The 10223-nt window shown below is 42.7% G+C and overlaps 1 protein-coding gene across 1 annotated transcript; it reads right to left on the bottom strand.

Annotated features, from left to right (window-relative positions):
• Positions 1–7831: 7831 nt before the first annotated feature.
• Positions 7832–9826, bottom strand: LOC104413358 (fibroblast growth factor 4; the record flags this gene model as incomplete). Its single annotated transcript, XM_010024323.1, has 2 exons — positions 7832–8008; positions 9723–9826. Coding segments are annotated over 2 exons (281 nt in total), but the record flags the coding sequence as incomplete, so codon positions are not given.
• Positions 9827–10223: the final 397 nt, after the last annotated feature.

Below are 10223 nucleotides of genomic sequence, written 5' to 3'. Positions count from 1 at the left end.
CATGTTGGCAGAATTTGCATCACCACTGTTCTGACCACACCAGCCACAGTGTGCGGGTCCAGGTACGTGCTTAGTTAAAGACTGAGTGTCTTTGGCTTTAACGTGATTCATAAGGTCTCCAGAATAAAATCCAACAAAAGATCTCAAGGGAAGTGTTCAATAATCACTGGCAGTGTCAAGGCCAGGTTGGATGGGGCTTTGAGCAACCTTGTCTAGTGGAAGGTGTCACTGCCTGTGGCAGGGGGGGGGAAATGGATGAGCTTTAAGCTCTCTTCCAACCCAAACCATTCTATGAAAGAGGAAGTGTAGAAAAGGTAGGAGAGAAAGGGGGGACAACTGGACGGAATGCAACTAAGCAACGTAAGAAAAAGTGAGTAGAAAATCAAAGCAGGAGTATGAGGGAAAAAGGAACCTGGTGAAACAAGAAGAAGAGGTGTCAGTATGGGACAGCATGGAAGAAGGAAGGGTGCTGGGTTGAATGGAGGTTGTTTCTGGGCAGAAACAGCCTGCTGTGTGTGAGGAGGAAGCTGGGCACGGGCAGGGCTGCTGGGGAAAGCACCCAGCCCCAGCAAAGAAAGGTCAAAACCAAGGGAGAAAGCAACCAAGGTAATTATCCTTAAGGGCTGTGGAAAAGCTGTACTAAATTGCAGGCAGACTTATGGCTGTTGGCAGGTTGGACCTGTCTAGCTGTGCAGGCATGGCCACTCCTGGAGCAAGCACTGCAGGAGATCCGAGGTCATCGCACTGCAGTAACATCCTGCCTGCAAAGCTCATGCCCTGGGAAATCATCCAGCTTATCTCCAACCTCATTTGAAGGAAAGACACCAACAAAAAGACACTCTGGCTCCAGAGCGAGACCACACAGGTAAGATAGCAACTTAACTGCCTAGGTTAATGTGTAACTCCTCATGGATGAGCTCCTGCTAGCAGTAGCATCAGGGTTTCTTGGAATGGGATTCAGCATGGAAGATGAACAATGGGGAGCCGTAACTCAACCTTTCCCCAGCAGGTAATATGGAACCATTCTGCTGGTTAGCGTTAGCCAGGAGGGAGAGGAGAGGGATTCCAAGGCCTGGCATAGTGGTGGTCCTCACCTTGGATGGTGTCCAGTGGAGGAGCCGAGGCTCTCCCTGGTGTTTCCTGGCTGGGTACAGGGCTGGGATGGGGCTTGCAGATGGGAAATGGCTGTGTCAGGTTTCAGTGTTGATGGTGGGCATGGGGAGGTGCTGGAGCAGCCTTGACTTGATGGTGAAGGAGCACTTTGGAGGTGATCCATTCCACCATACAGTTCAGCCGTGAGCTGCTGTGAGCCAGCCTGGGGCAATATCTACCCCAGACAGGAATCAGAGCAGGGACCCAGTTACCATCTGTTCAAGTGGAAGAGCTTACAAAAGGGGTTTGTCCGACAAAAGATCCAAATGTTCCTCATGGCTGAGCTTCAAAGCTTGCTGAGCAGTTAGAGGTGCAAGGCTGGACATTTCTTCTAAACTTCTCTAAAAAAATCCCCACAAGATTGGGGTGTCTCTCATCTCTAATGGATGCACATCCCGCAGGTGGTACTCCCTTTCTTCTGACAAGCACCCTTAAGCTCAATGACATTAAACAGCTGGATTGGCCCCACCTAGCATTACAAACACTTTTCTTGCAGGCACTGGAAGCAAACAGATGTAGCTGTGGAGATAATTAAAAAGTATGTAAATGGTAGTTCCCCAGAAACCCCAGAGTTTTACCAAGTGGCTTTGACACTTGCCAAATACCTTTAAGCTGATAAAGATCTGATTTGTACTTCAGAGGTAACCTGATTAGCAACCAATTTGAACCTGGAATATGGTAATTGGTACAAACATCACTAAATCACTTTCTTTAACCTATATGAAGTAGTGTGAAAGAACGATAGCGAAGGTCAACACATTCTGGGGAGTCATAGAGAATGAGTACTTCTGTATCTACCTACAATAAAATACTATGATTAGTAATAAAATGTAATTGCATGTATGCACACAGAATGACACTAGAAGGTACCCAAGGTCAATCCAGGACTCAGAATTTAGGAAAATATGAATTAATCCTACCCATGTAACTAAAATCTGGTCATGCAACGCCTTTTTTCTCAGGAGCCCTGCCCCATTCAGAGACCAAGATGGACGGTGTTCACTGAATGATCACCCATTCCTTGTTTTATTTTGCTCATCCACAAGCTGTATGACCTACTGATCCCCCCATTAACATATTAATATATTAATGGATATATTCTGAATACTGTTCAATGCAGCTTGGACACAGGGAGGTAGAGCACAGAGTTATTAATGTCACAAAGGTGCAGTAATGTGAACTGCCCAGGTTGAAACCTTCTGAGCATGGTATTTCATAGTGCTTGTCATTACCCATCATTTACAGCCACAACACAGCTGCATCTGAGCTGAGTTTCAGGTGTTCACCAGCTTCTCAAAACTTTGTGGTTTCATGGCGGGTATTTAGAAAAGAAGGGCTGGACCACTTGTTGCATGATGTTGCTGGCATCACAGATTTCCTGGTGGCAGAGGTGACATTAACATCTGGTTCTCCAGTGTGGCACTGAACTGTTCTCTCCTCAAAAGCCTTCCATTCACTATACAGTTCCTGCCTCTGTAACAAAGCATACAGGGACCCTATTAGCAACTGTCATCTTCATTTCACTTGCTTCATTTCCAGCATGGAACCATTCAGGTTGCAGGTCCATTGGCAGCAGGAGACTTCGCTAAGGAATGGTTCTCAACATTCAGTTTGTCTTCAGCATGGACAAGATACATCTTCTAATATCTTGCTCAAAAGAGATTACACCATATTTAGATATGTCACAAGAAGGAGAAAACAATCATCCTTGGTTTACAGAAACATTTGTTTAGATTTTAGAAATCTTGAAGTATAAATCGTCTTAAAAATAAAAAACACCCCCATCAATCAGTTCTATAGACAGCACTATCCAGCTTCTCTTTAATATATCATGACACTTACAAGAAACTGTCATTGGTTTATATTAAATAATTGTCTGCCTTAAGTGACTGGGCAGAGACATTTCTTGGCATGATATTAAGCTATTTTTTTAAGTAACTAATTTTTAAAACAAACTGTTCAGGTTAATATTTCTTATTTGAAGACTGTAAATCACAGCTGGTGTGCAGGAGACTGAGATTATGCTATGCATCCTTTTTTCATGTTGTATTGCCTGAAAGCAGCTTGGTATTACAATTTTGCACTATCCCATCTATGTTTAGATTAGAGTAGAAGAACTGAGGTGGTTTTGGTGGTGTTTTTTTAGCTTCAGACTGTGTTTTCTATGTTAAAAAATCTGTTCCCATCTGTGCTTGGTGAGCAATACTTTGTGCCATATAAAGGGAGCTGCAGTGTTTCAGGGAATTCCTTTTAACTTTCTTGCTGAAGTGCTTGCTGGTCTTTATCAAAAGACTCCTCACCCCTTAACAGACTCTCTTTAATTGGCCACTTGCATTGTCAGTTAACATACTGTGGTGGAAACCAATTGGTAAAGTGTGAACAACCGAATCTGGCACTATAAACACAGTGACCGCTCTGAAACCTGGGGCTATTTATATACAAGGCAGTGTTTTGTCATGCTGATTTTTATTAGCATGGATTAGACACAGACAACTTGGTAGATGTCACGGATGAGTCAGAAAATGTTAAGCACTGACCATTTCAAATATGCGAGTCTGTAAAGGAGAGATGGGGCTTGGAGCCTTCATCTGTCCTTCCCCTGGCAAGCAGGGGCCTGGCGTGGAGCCATGCTGGCACTGCTCTTCTTCCGTTTATCCTACAGGACAGAGTGGACCATCCCAGAATGGGGGCAAATGTGCCTAGCTTACAGAAGAGGTTAATCCACCCGACAAGGGGTTTGGTTGTTCTGTGCAGAGAAATGTTTAGTAGAGGCTGGCAAAAGCGCTGGGCATACATGGAGTATGGCAACGATCTCAGGAATGTTGCAACACATGATGTATCAGAGCCTTTTTTGGGGGGTTAAAATTAATTTTCACCTTGAATGCATTTCTTTTACTACTTCCAAAGTCAAGGTAAGGAAAGTTGTCTGAGCAATGAAACGAAAAATGGGTGATGCTAGAGGAATGTTTCTCTACCACATGTGCAGCACCAGTGCTCTGGGTGTTACAAACCTGCCAAACTGCTGCTCCGAAATCTCACCTTCCTAAGAGCCGAGCCTTAGGATTTATCTCCAGTCTCATAGTTATAATTGGATATCTCCTGAAGGCTGAAATACATTTTTATCCCATGCCATAATTTTTTGTTATAATTATGGAAGACTTGGCAGTAATAAATTTACTTTTGCTCTTTTTTATAAGCATTGTAAGCAATAAAAATGAATTCTGAAAAATTATTACATATGTCTACATGCCTATTTATTCTGCCTCTATTCTTAGTAGCATTAAACATGCTGCAGCTATACTTGTCCAGTCAAAAAAAACCCACCTATGTTACGTATTTATAGACTCTATACAACTTCAGAGAGAAGCTGCTCTTACTTGGAGTGAGGGCACTGGGCATTCACAGCTCATCTATTGCATCCCCCTTTCTAGGAACAGAAAAAAGAGCATCACTCAGTGGAAAATGGAGAAGTGTGTGTTTTGGGGTCTGGCTTTCTGTTTTGTGTGGCTCTTACTTAGCTGGACAAACTCCCTTTGCCATCAAGGTGTGCCAGATCAAACTTGAATATTGAAATTCCCATTATGTATCCTTCCCTAATCCTAGGAATGGGGGGTAAACCTGCAAATACAGAGATTCAACATGGTGCACGCATGTGTCTACGAGTGCCTCTGCATGAGTATTTGTAAATAAGAATTGCACAAAAGAATCTTGGCATAAACTGTGCTATAAAGCACTTCATCTTTCTATACACATGTATGAGTATAATCACTAACTGTAAAAAGAGATAGTATCTCAAATCAAAGGGGTAATCCTACAAACTCCTGCATCAATGTAATACTTCACAGAGTGAGCAAGCAGCACTCACACAAGCCAAGAAAAAGCCAATCAGGTTTCGTTTGTAATGTTAACATCCAAAAAACTCCAAAGCTGCTTTGTGTCTCGGATCCTTAATATTAGATGCTGCACCAAAAGCTGCTGTTGTTAATAATCACACAGATAATACAAGTAAGAATACTAGTGTGAGGCAGATGCAAATGTGAGTATCTGTTACCGAGCTCAGGAAGATGGGTTTTCCTGGACTATTTCCAACTTTGGCAGGGGGAACGTTAGCTGAGTAAGAAATCCAGGCTGTCATTTGTGAAGTAACTGGCATAGGCACAAAGATCTCCCTGCTCTTCGGGAAAGTGAAATAGCAACTTTTTGTCTTTCATTGCAGGATCCATTCCCTTGTAAAGAGTTAAAATCAATGCCAGGGTGCCATACCTTGTAAACATTTATCATTTATTATGCATTTAAATGTGCACAGCACATACACCACAGTCTTGAACAGCACCTGTATAAAACTACAGACAAATTCTGGTAAATGGTGAAAGCTCATCCCATGTAACATTGTTATCAAGGTTTCATCACAATACTTCAAGGTTACAAAAACTACCTCTGAACATATTTTGTGTGAGGCTGAAATACATTTGAAATAAATGTGTGGATTTAATGGAGTGAAAAGTGACAAGGAAGCATTCCCAGAGAAAAATCTCTGTGATCTGGTTTTGCTGTCTGAAATCTGGAACAACATCATTGGTTGTCAGAGGTAGTGGTGATAATTACACAATGATTACTCACATATAGAAAACATAGGATGTACAGAAATCCCCCAAATTACAGGGAAAAAAATATAATGAATCCTTAGGCATGACATTTCCTAGGCTCTCTCTCTTGACTTGGCTACCTTTTTCTTGATTGTTATTTTTGCTGTGACAGCAGCTGCCTTAAGATCTGGTCCTGGTCTGCTCAGGTCTTACTGAACTTCAATGAGTTGATTTTGTCTTCAAGGTCATGTATAAGTAGGGATACAGGCAAGTCTATACCATTACAAAGGAACAAAGGCTTTTGTGTAGGAATGTAAAGAGAAAACAAAAAAAGCTGAACTGATTTTCATGTAGTCAGAAATAACTATCTTAGAGTGGAAGATAATGTGTAAACATCCTCTAAGTCATCAAACACGGCTAGTTCTGGTTTCCTCTTAACATACTGATGCCCCGAGGATGAGGTATCTTTTAAAGAAAAGGAAGAAAGAAAGAAAAAAGGACAACTGGATCCTTTTAGTGACTCCCCCCTAATCAAACCTTTCTTTTCCTTCATCACATTAGAGACGCGAGTTACACTTGCAAAATATATAAAGAAAAATATAGGGTTACTTGATGACGATATAGTACTGCAGCCTGACAGCTGTCTGCAAATATTTTCACCATGATTATCCTTACTAAAAGTAAACCACTGGGTAAAGATAGCTCAAACGTGACAAGGCTCAAATAGGATGCAACCAGCTCTATCCTGAATACTTCTGGCTACATATGGGAAAAAAAGAGATTTGGGATTACGATTGTTCCCCCGGGCCCTCCTCCAGAACTGTAAGACCAAGCAGAAAAGCATGTATCTTCCTTCCATGCAGATTTTGTTAGGAGACTGGCTTGGAGAGTTAGTGAGGTAGAAATCAATCAACTTTGTCAGGGAATGAGACAGAAAAAAGCAGCATATTTCTCCTTCCAAATACTGCACCAAAAAGAATAAATAGTACAAAACAACCTCAACTCCTTGCAATCAATCTAATCTCTCTGTGGAGCTTGTGTTTTTTACCAACCGGCAAATGCTTTTTGCCTTTTAAAAACTGAGGAGTATTATCGAGTTTCAGAAACTTTGCAAAATGAAGGTAGTCTCCAAATATGAAAGGGAATGTGATTTGATTTGATTTGATTTGATTTGAATACCATAGAGTTGGTTCACTATGGTATGTTGCACAGTGCGCTCACGAAAGGAGGGACAGACACATTTTGTTTTAGCCTAATGCCAAGCAATCATATGCAATATACACTTCCATTGAAGGCCTCAGAAGATCGTATGCTCCTGTTAATCTAAATAATAAATCCCAACCCCAATCCTGCTGAGTTTCTATAGGTGCTTCAGCCTCTCTACTGCCTGACAGCTCTAAGAAGATGGACTGCAGGGAAGTTCAAAGTTCATCACTGACAGATCTAAAAACAGATTTTGGGGGTAGCTCTTCAGCACCAAGGTAAACCGATCCTGTTCCAATGAAATAGCAACGCTGCACAAAGGAGGTCAGGCATTGTGTGTGGCTCCATGCTGGCATTCCATCCAGGCATCCCTCCCTTCCTTCTCAGAGGCCAAGAGCTTCTTTGGGAATCATGGGGGAGGTTGGAGAACACGCCAAGGAGAACAAAGCCACCATAACAAACAAACAAGCAAACAAACAAACAGGTATACAGTGATAGACACCATATGACACACAAACAGTGCAAAACATTGTACTAGAGGAATTGAATTCCACCTGGTTTAGGACACGGCATAGCAGCACACCTATGATAACTTAGAAACTAATTAAATAAACCACAAAGCAGAAATCTTCTACTGCTGCACCATGAAACGAAATACCTTGGGTTGGAGGTTTGTGTTGTTTTCATAAATTTAAAAAAAAAAACAAAACCAAAAAAGAATCAGAACTATAAATAACGTTTTTGGCAATATATACACATTTAAATAATTAACATAAATATCTTACACCTACTCTTGCATAAAACTCTCCAGTAAAAGTGCACCATGTTTGATTTCCCCAAATGTGTCCTGCATCTTCGCCTGTGCTGAGGTAGGTCTGAAAGGAGATGTCTCAGATTCGGGGTAGAAAATGTGTCACTGTCATTGTGGGAGATACTTTATTGCCTTTCTTTGTTCTTCCATTTTTGCTCAGGGCTATATACATCCCGGGATAAATCCTGGATTCGTAAGCATTGTAGTTGTTTGGCAGGAGAATCTCTTTGAATTTGCACTCATCATTGAAATGGGTCTGAAATGAAAAGGGTAGAATGAGAGGGAAGGAATTTTAAACATCAGGTGTGGAAATATTATTGCTACCAGGTGTAGAAGGTGTGCTGAGGGGAAACTTGCAGCTGACTCCCCCCACTTAGTAACCTTTTGAAGTGGTCACCCAAATGAAGCTTCAAACAGGACTCAGGATGCAGAGGATCATTAAGGATGCTGTGTCCAGGCTGGGCATGTCCACCTAAAGGCGGGAAGGACACCCATAGATAGCTCTTGAGGGAGAGGGGCACATTTTAACAGTGCTGCAGAGAGATAAGGCCCAAGCCCAGTTCTGCTGCCCTGCTCATTTATTTGCTCAGTGGTTGTCCTTCCAGCAGCAAATTGCCTGAGAGGCTTCAGAAAAATCTGACTGCTAGCATTTCATTGTATTGCTTGAGGACAAAGAGGCATTTTAAAGACACTCAGCATGGACAGTACTTTCTACTTCTTCAGTTTTAAGATCTAAGGAAGGGTTTGGATAACTTATGCTGTCCAAAGGGAAAACAGAGCTGACAAAAGGCACCCGTTCAGTGGTTTCATCTGTAAATACAAAGAGGGATAGGTATTACAAGTGTGCTATGTGGAGAGTAACAAATGAACTCATCTCTTACTAGTGAGTAAAAGCCTAGGGTTCTCTAAGAGAAGTCTCAGCCTGCCAAGATGAATACTGCACTGGGCATTACTTTATACAGGACACCGAAGCAGCAGATTTCCTAAGGAATGATGCAAAGGAAACTTCTGCACTTTGGTGACTGATTCTGCCTGGCTTTTATATATGTCAAAATCCTCCGTAACAGGACTCATGTCCCAGTAGGTAATTCTGGATGCTTCATGTCTTCATGTGAAAATACCCTAGGTAACTTTGACATGGTTTGGCTCTTCCTCAGCTCAAATTTCTTGAAAGCATCCTTGAGAAACATGAAATAGAAAAGCCATGGGTAAGGAAGGAACATGGGTTTGAAATTATGCAAGTCACAGTAACTTGTACAGAGGTGAACTCAAAAGCAGGAGGTCAGCTCAGCATGAGCAAAGACATGCAAAGTTATTGTCCACCTCAAGTATATTTTACAAAATGCCTCCATCCTTTCCACAGATTCAGTGTCAAAAAGATCTGTATTGTCTCCTGATAGATCTGCCTTCTTACAGAAGTCCAAACCCTGAGAATGCTGAACTGTCATGGGAACAGACTCTACAATCAAGAGCACTAACAAAGAGGGATCAATAGGTATGTGACAAGCACTGATTTGTCACATCATACAGGGTCATTTGTGAGGCCCTGGCTGATCCTAAGTTCAAGTGCCCTCTGGGAGATGGAATGAGCAATTGCCATACCCGCTTGAGACTGTACTTAAGCATAAGAGAGAGATGGATAGAGGCTAGCTTGAGGTCTTACCACACAAACTGACTATTCTCTTGGTCTATGTGGTAGGCAAGAGGGGTACCATGGTTGGGTGACTATAGCTTTTATGAGGGAACCAAGGAAGAAGCGTAATGCAAAAGAGTGGGTTTCACTTCAAAATCTCATTAAGCAGCATACCCGGGCAGCACATCTTGCATTAGCAAGGCAACAGGGGCTGCTCTGTGTTGTCTGACCCAGGAGGGGCAATGATGGCGCTTGGGCTGCTTTTAGCACCATTCACACCTCTCATCCCAGCTGATCATGGTCCCCTCCCCCAGGCACACACTCGGTGGCTACTTACAGATCCATAGAGTTTCCCTTTGCTATTCATGGCAACGAAGAGTCCACTTCTAACACCAAATATGCTCACCACTCCTCTTTCCACGGGGGAGATTTCCAGCAGACCTACAGAAGAGACACAGTAATCAGGGGCACAAAGGGCTGTGCCCTGAAGGAGTGTGTGGTGGTAATGCTGCCCTCACCCAGAGGCTCCCATCACCAGCGCGGTACGAATCCCCATGCCCAAGCACCACTGTGGGTGGCCACAGAACCCCAGCCTCATGCTCCACGTGCTGCCCCATGCCCCATGCTGGGACCTCTCTCCTTTTAGCTAAGTATCTATTTTTACTTTGCCCCCAGGCATCCTCCTGTGTAAACGAGGTTAAAATAAGCCAGAGTGTGTGCTTGAGGCGAACGAAACATTTGTCATCATGCAGCTTATATCCCCGCTCCCGGATCTTATTGTTTCAGTTGGATATCAGAGCCATGGGGCCACGGGGTTAAGTCCCCAGCAGATGCTTTT

The sequence above is a fragment of the Nestor notabilis genome, unplaced genomic scaffold (assembly GCF_000696875.1).
Source record: "Nestor notabilis isolate BGI_N333 unplaced genomic scaffold, ASM69687v1 scaffold1811, whole genome shotgun sequence".
Lineage (NCBI taxonomy): Eukaryota > Metazoa > Chordata > Aves > Psittaciformes > Psittacidae > Nestor > Nestor notabilis.
This window is presented reverse-complemented; position numbering and strand designations above follow the sequence as displayed.